This window comes from Pelodiscus sinensis, chromosome 11 (genome assembly GCF_052426305.1).
Source record: "Pelodiscus sinensis isolate ZL-2025 chromosome 11, ASM5242630v1, whole genome shotgun sequence".
NCBI classification, from domain to species: Eukaryota; Metazoa; Chordata; order Testudines; family Trionychidae; genus Pelodiscus; species Pelodiscus sinensis.
Genome location: NC_143062.1, coordinates 5,530,980 through 5,546,240, shown reverse-complemented (window position 1 = coordinate 5,546,240; position 15,261 = coordinate 5,530,980). Strand labels below are relative to the sequence as shown.

The window sequence follows — 15,261 nt, the reverse complement described above, 5'->3', positions numbered from 1 at the left end:
CATTATCCTCCAATCCCAAGTACCAGTCTAGATGTCTAACTGCTAAAGAAGATTCTGCTTTTGTCATGGACATCTAACAATTATCAGTCATGGCAGCCATACTAAATTTCAGAGCTGGAGGTGAACTATTCAAGCAGTATGTATGTGCTGATGTGTTAAATCCACACTACTGAACTGATGGGAAGTCACTAACCGAAGTCCCTGGAGCCAGAGATTGTTCAAATGCTAAACCAGTGTTTGACTTTTGATTGCCTCTTTTGCAGGCTGAGAGAATATTTTTCTTCATTTGGACTAATTGGGGAAATCTATTAGGACTGAAAAAGCAAGAAGACTTTTTCTCCCCTCTGGTCTGTGAATAAAAAGGGAGAGGGGAGGAGGTGAGATGTTACTGTAGCTTGAAGGACAGGCTAAGCAATTCAGGAGCTTGGCTCATTTTCTATAAACTTAAGTGGGAAGGAGCCTAAGCTCCAGTCACTTTCCATTTGATTTCAGTCAATCCAGATGCTTTTGTGCTACTTCAGACAGATCAGTTAAGGCTTAAGCTATACCTTACTTCCTTGGGTTCTATGGAAAATTCAGTTGAATAGGGCATGAATCATCCTCAGATGTCCCTGACAGTTCTGGTTTTCCATTCTCCTCCAGATGTCCTCCCCTTTACCTATAAACAGTAGGTTCTTCTCTGATCTCCCGATCCAGCAGAATGGGACAGTCTGGCCTCCTAACCTGAATTTGCTTCATCTCACAGCTTGATTCCTGTTCTGAAGCCATGGAAACCGTTCTTAATATCACCGAAGACTCCCAACAAGAAATGTTACCTAGCCAGGTAGAGAGGTTTCTCTGTCTTGGCCCAGCCAAGTTCTGTACCTTTAAACAATGGATGTTCCTGCTATTGTGGACTGTTGTCTTGCACTCAAGACAATGGGCCTTTCCCTTTGCCCCCTGGTGAATCTGTAGCAAGCTATCCGTGTATGTCTCCTGCCATCAGACAGTCGCTTCATTTCTAGAGCCCAGGAGCTCATGAAGACTGGAGAGCTGGCCTGGCCTGGCCTGGCGATGGGGCTGCGGTGAGGCAAGCAGAGGCTGGAGAGCAAGGCCACCCTGCACAGAAGTGACTCCTGTCTTGTGGGGGGGCTGGGCCTAGTTCTCTGCTCTGGCACTGACCTGTATATGGGGGTCTCATTGAGTCAGGGTTTTTTGTTCATTCTCTGTGTCAACAAGCATCAGAGGGGGAGGAGACCTATGCTTTGCCAGTGGTTTTTACATACTTGCTGACATCAGAGGAAGGTTGAAGCTTGTGAAGCGCCACTGTAGACTCTGGAGGAAGTGTTCTGCAGTGATCACAGGTCCATTTTGTATCCCTTCCCTCGAGTCTTTCCCCATGCTTCTGGTGCATCTCTTACTTGTGGGCTTCTCATTCAGACCCATTCTTTCCCCATCTCTCACCACCTCCCTTCCCCTGGTTTTGTCCTCTCTGTAGTGTAGACATACCCTCAGAGGTTTTTTCTGGGAAAAAACTGTTTTTCCGAGGGGAAAAAAATCACTTACATCCACACTGCAATTGCGTTCTTTCGGAAAATTTGAAAGAACAGAGGCGTATGTGGATGGGGAAGAAGGAGTTCTTTTGATAGCAGTGGAAAAAGCACAGGTGCCCTGGTGGCCACTCTGCCCATAATAATCACAGCTTACATGCTAGACAGCATCCATTCAGTGTGGATGCTATCTGTTGAAAAAGCAGATCACTTTTTTTGATGTACTTTGGCAGCGTGGACACTCTTTTGGAGGAAGATTTTTTTTTTTTTTTTGGAAGATCTCTTCTGGAAAAGCTTCTTCCAAAAGAAGCCTGTAGTGTAGATGCCAAAGTCAGGCCACTTAATGCTCCATGGGCCCCAGCAGGGAGAGTGCTGAGGTGAGCACAGAAACCGTGGGCTTGGTGCGTGTGCCATGAAATCTTGGGAAAATGTGACAGCCAAAAACTAACAAGTCTCCAAGTATGTGGGACCTCAGATTTTTCAAAGGCTTATACTTTGGCCAGATTTGGACACTTCTTCATGGGCACAGCAGAAGGCACAATGGCAATCCCCACAAGCGCAATCAAGTCCTGTTCCAAAGCTTCTCAACGTAATGGTTGTCAGAATTGTTGGGTGACTTTTCCCCAATGTTTTCAGAAACAGCTGAAGTATTTTGCTGAAACGTTCCTCAATCTGAGGTGGACAGGCTGATGTGGAACAACTTCAGCCTAGATGGTTAAAATGTCAGTTTTATAAGCAGCTAAAACTAGGAGGTTTTATAGGGGAAATGTTGGGCCACCTTAGGTCTAAATATAGTACTATCTGTTCCACGTGCTGTTAGCTCCAAAATGCGAAATTTAACTGTATCAACGATCTTAGACACAACAAACCCTTCATCTTGGCAGGGGGTTAGACTAGATGGCATTTTCAGTCCCTTCCAACCCTCTGGTTCTATGACCTACTCCAAAGGGGGTGTCTCTTGTGCAGACTATGGTCTCAGGCCTCTCACTCATCAGGGAACCAAATTCTCTTCACCCAAAGCAGGGATTTAAGCTGCTGTCCTCCAGCAATTTGCTGCAATTCCAAGCAGTTCTGGCCTCGCTCAGCACATGTAGTTTCTTTTCTCCCCAGGAACAGGAATAGTTGTTTGCTCTGTGAGGATTGCCATTTCATTGATGGAGCTACAGTATAACCTCTGTTACAAACTGGCCGGTCAATGACACAACCCATTTGGAGCTAGCAGCATGCAATCAGGCAGTGCCAGAGAATAAGCAAATATAACACAGTATTGTTCAGCATAAACTACTAAACAAAAGGGAAATTGGCATTTTTCTTCTGCAGAATAGTTACAAAGCTGTATTAAATCAGTGTCATTAACTTTTGAAAGAATGACCATAATGTTCAGAATTATGAATTTCAGAGTTAAGAGCAACCTTCCCTTACCTTCCTTCCTCCCCCTCCCCCCCGCCCGCATCTCCCTTCTGTTCTGAAATGTGATTTGTCCTTTTCATATGTGTTCATTTTTTTAAATTGTATCCTTTGGTATATATGGTTGTGACTGTTTTCTTCCACTATTTGATCTGAGGAAGTGGGTCTGGCCCACGAAAGCTCATCATCTAATAAACCATCTTGTTAGTCTTTAAAGTGCTACATAGTCCTGCATTTTGCTCCCTTCCTGGGGTGTTCATAACTCTGGGGTTCTACTCTACTTTTAGATTTTCTCTAACTTTTCTTGTTCTTGATTAGAAACCATGTGAGGTATAAACATACACTGAGCTTGTCTTGAGTCCTTCAGCCCCTTCGAGCCAAGTTCACTCCTTGGTTACACAGACCGCAAGAAAGCCTGTCTAATTCAGCTAACAGGAACTACTAGTCTGCTATTGTACTTTAGGGCAGTGTTACTCAACCTTTTTTTTTTATAAAGTACCCCTTAAAAAAATACCCCCAATACCTACAGTTTTCAGACACACAGCATTGTTTTCTACCATTGCAACACATTTGTTTAAACAATTTAATTGTAGCTGGGTGAGGGATGAAATTTTTGGGTGTAAAAAGTACAAAAATAATAAAGTGCTGTAAAACTTAAAACAAATTCAGTTTTCTCCAAATTTTAATTGTTGACGTACCCCCCCAGACTTCTCTCGAGTACCTCTAAGGGTACGTGTACCATTGGTTGAGACACACTGCTTTAGGGAGCCAAGTAATCTGTCTTAAAGTTGTTGATAGCCCAACGTATTAAGAAGCTGGCTTATGGTAATGCCATCATTGCCCTTACCATGGAAATGAGTTCTTGGATTCATGCTGTGCAGGGTTTTCTGAAGCTATGCATCTTACTTTAAAGTACCCTATGCAATTGCAGAGGGGAGAGTGATTCATCATACAAGTGGGGAGGAGGGGAAGCCTGTTATGCTCCATTGATGTAAAGAATCTTTTTTTCTAAGAAATGTCCGTTTCATACAAAACCCCAGAAAAAAACAATTCTACAGGTGTCAAATGTTTTTCTCACCGTTCAAAATCCCAGTTGCAGTAAAACCCTTGAAGTGCAAGCCGTAGATGACATTGTTTTGGAAGCTTTGCTTTGGGATTTGTGGTCCTTACTTGAAACAGTATCCAGCGTGTTTAAGGTAGTTTTAACTGCAAGACCTGTTTTGATAACTGTACATAAACAAAGCTAAGGAAGTATTAAATGTAATTAGTGAATTGTACTGATTGTTTGTAGCAGGGATGTAAAATCCTTTTCAATTGGCTGACCGATTAAATGGAATGTTTAACTAGCAAGCCAAGTTAAGAGGACAGGCAGGGGACTGGAGTGGCCCCTTGCTGCCACAGACAGGGGCTGCTCTGGCTAGGCTGGAGCACTCCGCTGATGTCGGACCTCGTGTGGCTAGAGCAGCCCCTGCTCGCAGCAGGTGGGGAGATGCTCCAGCCCCCATCGGCTAACCAGATCCTGTTACGGGTGAGGCTACTGGTTAACCATTCACATCCCTTGTTTCCAGTCATCCTATGCCCTTCAGATTTTTTCCAGTTCATAGATCATCTCCCAACTCATTTTTATACGAAGATTAGAAAATAGCTTTCCTGTTTTTTCAGCGCCTGCTGGGTATCTCACCTGTGAACAAGCTAGTCCTTGAACTGAACTGCAATCTGTCTGCTGCTTTGTGATCATTCCACCAGTTCTATCTGCATATCAGTATAGTACTCAATCCACCTGCATAGCCATGGATGTCAGGAAGGAAAGCATCCAGGACCTTTACAGTTAGAATACATATTATATTGGCTCAGCCTGGCAGGGGTATGTACCATTCTGGCCATCAGTTTAACACGATATTTCTCTGAAAAAGCAAAACATTCAGGAAAGGGCCAGAGGATGCTACTTGTGCTCTTTTGTTTCCTCTGTCTTGGTAGTTTGAGTCTACAAGATGCGCACAGAACTACTAAGCACTACAGGCTCAGGGTGTGGGTCTCCTCTCCCCTTTACCCTATTTACTGTGGGAAACAATCACATGTGACTTCCTGGGGAAATTGTCTTGTTCCTGGGAATGCAGTAGGCTTCGAAGCGTTTTCCTAGTTTTGCAGCCACTTCCTATGTTAGAAACATATCCATTTGTGTTCTAACTGCGATCTGACTTGTTTCTCATCTGGCCTCTGTCTGATCTGATTATTTCTCCCTTCTGGAAGTCTGCATGGCCCTTTGCCCCGCCATGCAGCATTTGTCCTTAGGGCTGAGAGGCGTTAAAGACGGTGAATTACTCAACCCAGATGCCATACACAGCAGGGATGTGAAAGTGTAATCGTGTACGGTGAACCGATGAACCTGGGCTCCTCAGTTAACCTCCATGGTTACATGCAAGCTCCTAGTACGTGCAGGCGAGCTGGCTTTAAAAGCCAACTCCCAGGGTGCTGCTGCCTTTGTATCTGAGGCAGTGGGGGGAGCAGATGGGAGTTGGTGCGTGTGGGGAGCTGGCTCAAAAGCCTGTGCTCTGTCCCCGCTTAAAATCCTCCCAATGCAATCGCTGAAGTTCAGCAGGTACATGTTTACTTAAATGCATTTTAACATACCTAATACACAGCAGTCTTAAGGAACAAGTGTACCTGTTTTCAAAGGCCTTGCTGAGAGGGGACATAGCAGTAGTCAATTGTTAAGTTTCTAGCATCTGTGTTGTATAATAGGCGTAACACGTTCATTTGTCAAGCCCCATTTGTTTGTGTGTTTTCCAGATATGGCAGCCATTCGGAAAAAACTGGTTATAGTGGGTGATGGTGCCTGTGGAAAGACCTGTCTGCTGATTGTATTTAGCAAAGACCAATTCCCTGAAGTTTATGTTCCCACAGTGTTTGAAAACTATGTAGCAGATATTGAAGTGGATGGAAAGCAGGTAGGTACACGTTTCTGCAACAATTAAGCATCACTTATGTAGTCACCACACTATGCTGAATAAAGTATGTGAAACTTCTAGAGAGGTATGTCCTTATAGGACCTAAAACATGTTTGTGGCATGTATGGGGAGAAATGTCCTGTGAGTGGCGATGTGTGTCTTTTGTGTGTGTCAACAACTCCCCCGCCCCCACCCAATCCTGCTTTGAGTTGAGAAGATTTGAAAGAATGTGATTGTCCAGGGTATGATTTAGTAGCAGTAATTCATTTTTCTGGCAGTGGTGGATGAAGTAATGTGAAGAGGGGACTAGGTGATAGCATTTCTGGGTGCATTATCTGATTCACTACTTTAGCAGTTCCATCACTCGTAATTTTGATCACACTATGGTTCTTCATGGGCTTCCCTATTTCCTTTTGTGGGAGTTACTTTTTGGTGGCAAGCATGCAGTGCCTAGTTCAAAACAAATATCTGGAGGTGAGTGCCTTCTCGTAGCCCTGGTACCAGCCACCCTCATCTCTATGGAATGAGATGCACCTTCTAGCTGCCTTTGCTCCTTCATCGCCACCAGTAGTGTGAGGGGTCCTCGCTGGTGTCCAGGCTAAGACAACTTTACTAAATAGCTAATAACGATGGCTAGTCTAGTTAAGAAACTCAGAAAATAATTAAGTATGCATCCCAGAGCTCTGAGCCCTAAGACTCTCACATGCAAGAGCAAACATGCCTCGCCCTGACCCCAAAATGGGGTTCCAGGTGGTGTACCTCTTGCCAGACCGTAATCTGATATGCATGGTCGTTGCCATCTGTCTGGGCAAGGCATCTCGGAGTATGAACAGTAGCACTTTGACTTCCGGAGCCCGGGATAGATATCAGAGTGCAGGCCCACCTGGCTGCCTAAAGCTTTCAGCCAAATGCAACGTAGGGCTCTGGTCTGGCTCTTAGACCAGACAGAACCAGCTTCAGTGCTGAGGCATTTGCCTGTGGCACCCAAGAATCCTTCCTCCGCTCCAGAACCACCAGCCATAAGGGTGCAGCTTCCTCATGCACACCAAGCATTCAGTACTTGAAGCTGGTTATGCACCTAGAGGCACCAACTCTGCAGAATGCCGCCTCCTCCTCTGACAGGCTTCTGGTCCAGGCTCAGAGACTGGCTATCTCTGCCTTGAAAGGAGTGCCACCCGTGCACCAGGAAAGAGAAAGCACATTACCAAGGAGGGTGGGCATACAGGGAATGGCACCTTGCTCAGGTACCACGTGGTAGTGTGCGCAACAGCCCCCAGCATCAGCCAGACCCTCAAGCCAGATATGTTGGTGCCTGTGCCTGGAGGAATACTGCCACTACGGATTCCTTGGACACCATCAGTACTTGTCAGCTGGAGCTCAGGGCCCCCAGTTAGAATCCTCACTTCTCCCCTGTCCACCCCAAAAATCTTCAGCTAGCCCCATGGCTAGGGTCATTCCGCTCTGGGGCTCGTGAAGCACCTTCGAGTCAGAGTCCCCTGTGTCAGTCTCAGCACTGGGACTCGGACTCTTCTCTTCTCCTCGGGCATAGGGTTACTGGACTTGCTTCAGTTATTGAGGCCCTCCATGCAGGATCCAGTGAAGGCCTTGTCTAATGCAGCAATAGTTCCACTTTCCAGGACACTGCAGAAGGATTGCCATTGACTCCAGCAACAATGGTTGTCACCAGTGCTTATGCTACCACTGGTAATGCTACCAACACCAGAGCTTTGGCATCTGTCCCACTCCCCCTGATGTTCCAGACCATAAGATGGACCAGTTAATGAGGAGAGCAATGAGCCATAGGAGCCAGATAAGTTCCCTGTTGGGAATACTGCAGATGCTACTTCCTTAGACAATCAGACTGGAACGGTCATGTCCCCACTTCAAGTACAAACCGTTCCTGAAACTTTTAGGGAGGATGGCTTGTATCCTTCAGTTACGGACTGGGTTTGCAGCCCCAGAAACATTCTTTTTGACATTTTACAAGGAGATAATTGCCTAATTTCCCGGTCAGAACATAGTAAAGTATGTGGTTCTCATCTGTTTCCTCTTTCATCTGCTACAAAGAAAGTAGACAGGATGTAAATCCCCCCTTCTCCCCCCCCCCCCCCCAAAGATCACCAGTTTCTGCAGCGGCACTTGCTTGCCAACTCCCTAGGCGTGTTTGCTGCTTAGAAAAGATGTTGAGAGATTAGAGCTGCTCAGTCAGCCCTCCAGAGTACCAAATATAAACAACTGGATCCTTTTGGATGAATTTTGTTGGGACTCTCTGGGCCTCCGGCTTATGAATTACCAACCTGTAATGATGGGATACAGCTACACTGTCTGGAAGAACAAAAAGAAGCAGCCAGAACCCTGGCCCAGTTCAGGGCTTGATGTTGGCCACGCATGAAGGCACTCATATTGTGCTACAGGTGCAAGGGCCCAGGAAAATGGAGGTCTCTGAGAGAATTCTAGCTTAGTTATTCAGGGCTAATGCTATAATCTAAGTAAAATTTGAGAATCAACCTTTCAAGAGAAGCTGCCTATTTAGTGACACATGGAGTCGATCCTAGGAAAGACCTAGATAGCCATAGCTCATTCACTAGGTTTCTTCCAAAGGAGGATGTCCTGCCATACTGTTCTACAACCAAAACCAATGAGGAGTCCTGTGGTACCTTAAAGACTAGAAAATTTGTTTGGGTATAAGCTTTCATGGGCTGGAACTCACTTCATCAGATGCATGAAATAGAAACTTCATTTTGGCAGGGGTGTGTGTGTGTTTACACATGCAGATATGGGAGTATTACATTTTTCTTTGAGTGCTTGCTCATGTGCATTTGAGTTAGGCGTGCATGCAGTGTGTGCACGGATTCCAGAGCCTTTTTACCCCAGTGGTATCTGTTGGGCCAGCAGGGAGCCCCCTACAGAGGCACCGGTGTAATGGTGAATAAGTACCCCTGCTGGCCCTCCCCTCCGTCAGTTCCTTCTTACCGCCCCGACGGTAGCCGGAGCATCTCATCGTTCTGACCTTAGAACCCAGCATAGTTGTCTTTAGAGTGAGGAGTTTGCCATGTAGATAGTTAGTAATTAGGTGGTTCTTTCAATGTTTACTATTTCTCTCCCCTCTGGGGGAGGCTGATGCCGGGTCCGCAGGGTTTTAAGCCTTGAGCGACTTGTTCAAAACCCGTGCCCAACAGGGACCCCATGGCTCTTGTTTAAAGCATCTGGGGGAGGGCCACCTAGCAGAGTCCTGCAAAATCTGCAAAGGTTTGAAGCCGCACACGAAGAGGGAACGTGATTCCCGTTTGATACGGCTCCTTGTGGAGTCTGCGCTTCAGCCAGCATCAGAACGGGCACTGGCGGTAAGGAGTGCCCTGGCGTCGGTGCGGGAGCCCCCTGTGGCACTGGTACACGTCTCGGTGTCACAAGAGGCTGTGGTGCCGAGACATCGCTCCCAATCTCTGGCACCAAAGAAGGGGAAGCCACCTTGAGGGAGATCTCTGGGGAAGTAGGGGCACAGGAATCAGCACCGGGCCCATACCCCATCAGAAGACTCACCCCCTCGGCACTGGGATGCTCCCGGCCCCTCTAGACGCTGGTGGGGCTTGGTGCAGACAAGGAGTCCAGTTCAAGAAAGGGCCCTCCACTTAGGCAGATTGTCAACCTCTGAGACCTTTGCCACTGTGAGAGGGATTAGAGCTCATTGCCTCGCTGGTCTATCCCTGGCACCAGACCTGACGCCGTGACAAGCCAGACATGCGAAGCAGACAAGCCATTTGTCGGTGGCACCGGGACCCTCCTCAGCACCGGTAGCCTTGTTGGCACCAATGTCAACATCGGTGCTGGAAGGATTGCCCTCCTCTGCACCAGGTGGGTTGGTGCAGGGAGACAGGAGGAGCGGGTCGTCATTGACAGTACTGTTTCAGAGCAAGCCACCTATGATGCTGAGTCCCCCTGCTCCAGTGCACCGTGGTAAGCCAGAGTCGATGACTTGGCACCAGCGCCGGTACCTCTCTCAGGCACCTTCGGCACCACCCTGGTCAGTGTCGGACTATTCGTCAGAGTCTGACGCAGAATCGGTACGGTCTGGTGCATCTTCACACAGATCTCTGCACTGGTCCCAGCATCAGGGTAACCAGCCCCATCAGCCATGGCCACCTCTGATGCAACCACAGTGGACCTTTTGGACCCTCAGGGCCTATCACCAAATGCAGGGCCCGATGCCATCCACCCAGGGTTCCGGATTGTCGCGGCCCAGGAGTACACCGTCGGCGACCCCCTTGACTAGGGCCCCCACCTCGGCATATAGAGGCAGCCCACAGAGGGACTTGCCACGTCCCTTGATGGGGAGAGGGCTCGGGAGCTCAAAAGCAGCCCTAGTCCCTGTCAACTGCCCAGGTGGCAGAGCCACCCCTGAACCAGCCTGCAATAAGGGAGTCCTTGTCCTCATCGCCCAACGAGGCCCTTGCTGACCCAGCTCCATCCATGGATGCTAGAGCCCACCAAGAACTGCTTGGACGATTGGCAGTGATGACTTGGACCCCATGGTCCTTTGCTTTGGGGATGAGGAGGTACTGGGAGTAGAAACCCTTTCTCTTGAAGTTTTGAGGAACCTTTTACACTGCCCCTCGCTGAAGAAGCGAAATCACTTCTTGATTCAAAAGAAGCTCATGAGAGGGGTCCCTGAAGAGGGACGGGGTGGAGGATGGGAGGGGGGCAAAGAGCAGAAGGGGATAGAAGGGTACTTCCTCATCCCCAAAGCTCATTCTTAGTGCGTAGCGCAGAAGACCATAGCAGCCACCTTCCAAACAAAACACAGAGAGAAACCTCCAAATATCTGGGCTGTGGAATGCCAGTGTTTTCAGGGCAATGCAATGGGTCCCCCAGGAAATTGCTATGGATAAAGAACAGACAATCCCGCAACCAGGTCCTCCATCCTTAAGTAGAGCAAGGAAACTGGATGTGGTGTACAAAGCACCAGATCCATTTGGTAGGCGTATATCTATGGGGGAGAAAATGTCCCATCAGACTTACTGAGCAGCAAGATGCAGAATCCATGTGAATGGTCTCTTACTGTCCGTAGCTAGAATTTTTTTCAACTGGGGCCCTCCATAAATATGCAGTTTCACATCAAGTCAAAAGACCAAGTACAAGGAGAGGCAACACTTCTGACCTTTCTTTTGAAGATGGAGCTGTCTGTCCCCTGCACCTGTGAGTCCCAGGGTCATTAGAATCCCAGTGATTGCCAGAGGATGTGGTGAAGGCTAGAACTTTAACAGGGTTCAAAAAAGCTAGATTCATGGAGGTTAGGTCCATCACTGGCTATTAGCCAGGGTGGGTAGGAATGGTGTCTCTAGCCTCCGTGTGCTGGAAATGGGAGACTGGGAGGGATCAAGTGATGATTACGTGTTGTGATCCCTCCCTCTGGGGCATCTGGCATTGGCCACTGTGGGCAGACAAGATGCTGAGCTAGATGGACCTTTTGGTCTCACCCAGTATGGCCATTCTTAGGTTCTGCTTTTGTTTTTCCTAATCTGTGATCTTGCCAAACGCTGGTAAACTAACTCCTGGACCTTGCTAGGTAACCCCCGATTTGTCTGTCTCTAAGCTGCTTGTCTCAGTTCAGAGTACTGTTCCCAGAGCACAAGATATGCTACATCTCGCAGCATGGAGGACAGCCTGGTTGAGTAGTGTGGGTCACACCTGTCCTAGAGTTTGCATTGCATCCTGCTCATATCTGGAAAGGGCTCCACTCTGAAAGAGTAGCAACAAAAATAGTTTGAATCTGGGCCAATGACAAGGTTATTTCTCCATCCCAAACTGGGGTTTCTGCAGATCTGGGCTACTTCTTGTATCTTGCAATCCTGGCACTCTTGGGTACCGTTTCTGTAATTAGCACCATGTCGGAGACCGAACAATTTTCCCTCCATGCCACAGTCTCAGGATTTCTAGAGGCTTGATTAATGCTTTTCCCTCCCATTAAGGGTTGTCCGTCCTCTTGGGATTTAAATCCCGTACTAAGGTGATTTCCTCCCGCTTCCTGTTTCTGAACTTCCTAGATCCGGTTTTTTAGAACCTCTTGCTTTCCGTTACAGCTTTCCTTATTGCTTCCACTTCTGCAAGGAGGGCGAGTGTGCTTCAGTCACAACGGCCACACCGCCTTACACTATGGTTCAGGGATGTTTGAGGCCCCGTCACGCCTAAGGCCGTGTCTATGCTTACCAATAGACAAAGGCATTAATTTGGTGGGGCTGATGAAGGCCTGCTAGGTTGTTGGCAGAGCACTCTCCTGTCAGCTCCAGTTCTCCACCTTCCAGAGAAGAGTAAGGGAAATAGGCTGAAAGCATCTCCCATCGAGACACTGCACAAAGTCAACCTATGCTGCATCTGTTTCAGTTACGCTACTTCTGTGATGTGAATAATGTAACTTAAGTCAGCTTACTGTGATAGTGTAGACAGTGCCTAAGCTGGTATCTGACTTGCACCTCAGTCAACACATTTCCCTTGCTGTTGTCTTCCTGAGATGTCACTCCCATCCCAGGGAAAGGGGCCTGAACACTATGCTAAAAGAAGTCCCTGGGTTTAGCTAGACAGTACAAAACGTATTAAGACAAAATGTTTATAGTTTACAGGGAAAAGATGCCAAGGGGAGTCTCTCTGAATTTCTTAATCCACTGGTCTAGAGAATGGTTAAATCATAATTACAGTCCGGACTTACATTTTACTAGAGCCATTGTTACAACTGTGGCTTCCTTCAGGCACAGTCTTTCTGGAGAAAGAGCAACAACATGGAGTCAAGTGCATGCCTTAACCACACATTTTTCTTTTGGACTTGAATTGCAATGTGAAATTGGGTGGGGGCAGTGCTGTAGTCCATGTCTGATTAGTGTACTCTTCACGTGCCTTCTTTCCACGGGAACACTACTCCCATGTCTCTCGGACATGGGAATGCAAGACACCCTCCAAGGAGAGAGAGCTGAGCTGACTACCATGTGTGTGCTGCTCTATAGACTAGAGTGGCTGACTTCAGCACTATACAAAGGCAGCCATGCACCCCCACAGCACTGCTGTAGAAGAGGGTTCCATGTGTTTGCCACCAGAAGCCTTCTCCCATTTATGTGAATACCTAGAGGTAACACTGAACAAGTTTCTGGTAAGTAACCTCATTATGAGCTTGATTCATTCTCTGTGTTACATGCGTGCAATTTTCCTGGAAGTTTCTGGTAGATGTGCCCTATAATTGGGAATACCATTTGAGCTGTTATCTTTGAGGTAAACAATTGACAGTGCTTGTCATTCAAGCTTATTAATGTTTGGAGTCGCGTTGCTGCCTGTCTCTCTTAACAATGGCTTCTTGTGAAGTTTCTCAAGGTTTTTTTGTGGTGGGTCCATCCATTTAGTTAAACAGAAATTAAAAGGTACAGTGAGAAAAGTAAAATCTCTGCAAGCTGCATGGAAACTTTTCAAAGACACCAGAATAGAGATCCAACTTAAATGTATACCCCAAATTAAAAAAAACACAGTAAGAACCAAAAAAGTGCCACAGTGGCTAAACAATCAGGTAAAAGAAGCAGTGACAGATAAAAAGATACCTTTCAAAAAGTGGAAGTCATATCGTAGTGAGGAAAATAGAAAGGACCATAACCTTTGCCAAATTAAGTGTAAAAATATAGTAAGAAAGGCCAAAAAGGAGTTTGAGGCGCAGCTAGCTAAAAACTCAAAAAGTAATAGTAAAATGTTTAAGTACATCAGAAGCAGGAAGCCAGCTAAACAACCAGTGGGGCGCTTGGGTGATCGAGATGCTAAAGGAGCACTCAAAGATGATAGTCATTGCAGAGAAGCTAAATGAGTTTTATGCTTTGGTCTTCACAGCTGAGGATATTGGGGAGATTCCCAAACCTGAGCCATTCTTTTTAGGTGACAAATCTGAGGAAATGTCCCAGATTGAGGTGTCATTAGAGGAGGTTTTGGAACAAACTGATAAACTTGACAGTAACAAGACACCAGGACGAGATGTCATTCACCTCAGAGTTCTAAAAGAACTCAAATGGGAAATTGCAGAACGATTAACTGTGGTTTTTAACCTATCCTTTAAATCAACTTCTGTACCTAGTGACTGGAAGATTGCTAACATGACACCAATATTTAAAAAGGGCTCTAGAGGTGATCCTGGCAATTACAGACGGGTAAATCTGATGTCAGTACTGGGCAAATTAGTTGAAACTAAAGTAAAGAATAAAATTCAGACACATGGATGAATATAATTTGTGGGGGGGAAATTAACATGGCTTCTGTAAAGGGAAATCATGCCTTACTAATCTGCTGGAGTTCTTTGAGGGGGTCAACAAACATGTGGACAAAGGAGGTCCAGTGGAAGTAAGCCTTTGACAAGGTCCCTCCCCAAAGGCTCTTAAGTAAATTAAGTTGTCATGGGATAAGAGGGAAGACTCTTTTGTGGATTGGTAACTGGTTAAAAGACAGGAAACAAAGGGTAGGAATAAATGGGAAGTTTTCCCAAGTGGAGAGCGGTAACTAGTGGGGTCCCCCATGGGTCCGTCCTGGGACCCATCCTATTCAACTTAGTTATAAATGATCTAGAGAAAGGGGTAAACAATGAGGTAGCAAAATTTGCAGATGATACCAAACTGCTCAAGATAGTTAAGACCAAAGCAGACTGCGAAGAACTTCAGAGAGATCTCACCAAACTATGCGATTGGGCAACAAAATGTCAAATAAAATTTAATGTTGATAAATGTAAAGTAATGCACATTGGAAAAACATAATCCCAACTATATATACGATATGATGGGGACTAATTTGGCTACAACTACTCGAGAGAGATCTTGGAGTCATTGTGGATAGTTCTTTAAAAACATCCACTCAGTGTGCAACGGCAGTCAAAAAGGCAAATACAATGTTCAGAGTCATTAAAAAAGGGATAGAATAAGACAGAAAATATCTTAATGTCTCAGTATAAAACTATGGTATGCCCACATCTTGAATACTGCATACAGATGTGGTTGCCTTGTTTTAAAATAAATATATAGGCATTGAAAAAGGTTCAGAGAAGAACAACAAAAATTATTAGAGGTTTGGAACAGGTCCCATATGACTTTTCAGCTTAGAAAAGAGGAGAGACTAAGGGGGGAAATATGATAGAGGTCTATAAAATCATAACTGATGTGGAAAAGCAAATAAGGAAAAGTTATTTACTTAGTCACACAATATAAGAACTAGGGGTCACCAAATAAAATTAATAGGCAGCAGGTTTAAAACATACAAAAGGAAGTTTTTCTTCACTCAGTGCACAGTCAATCTGTGGAACATTTTTCCAGAGGATGCGGTGAAGGCTAGAACTTTAACAGGTTTCAAAAAAGAGCTACATAGCCATTGAT

At 46.1% G+C, this 15,261-nt stretch overlaps 1 protein-coding gene across 2 annotated transcripts in view; it reads left to right on the top strand.

Annotated features, from left to right (window-relative positions):
* Positions 1-15,261, top strand: part of RHOA (ras homolog family member A) — a 46,510-nt gene that overhangs the window by 22,442 nt on the left and 8,807 nt on the right. The window contains exons 1-2 of one of the 2 annotated variants that reach the window (XM_006117623.5): positions 4,776-4,800; positions 5,727-5,884. In XM_006117623.5, the coding sequence (XP_006117685.2) occupies positions 5,729-5,884 (156 nt within the window). In that variant the 5' untranslated portion in view covers positions 4,776-4,800; positions 5,727-5,728. Of the gene's footprint in view, positions 1-4,775; positions 4,801-5,726; positions 5,885-15,261 lie in introns of those variants that run through there. The other variant, XM_075939615.2, reaches the window with a different exon arrangement.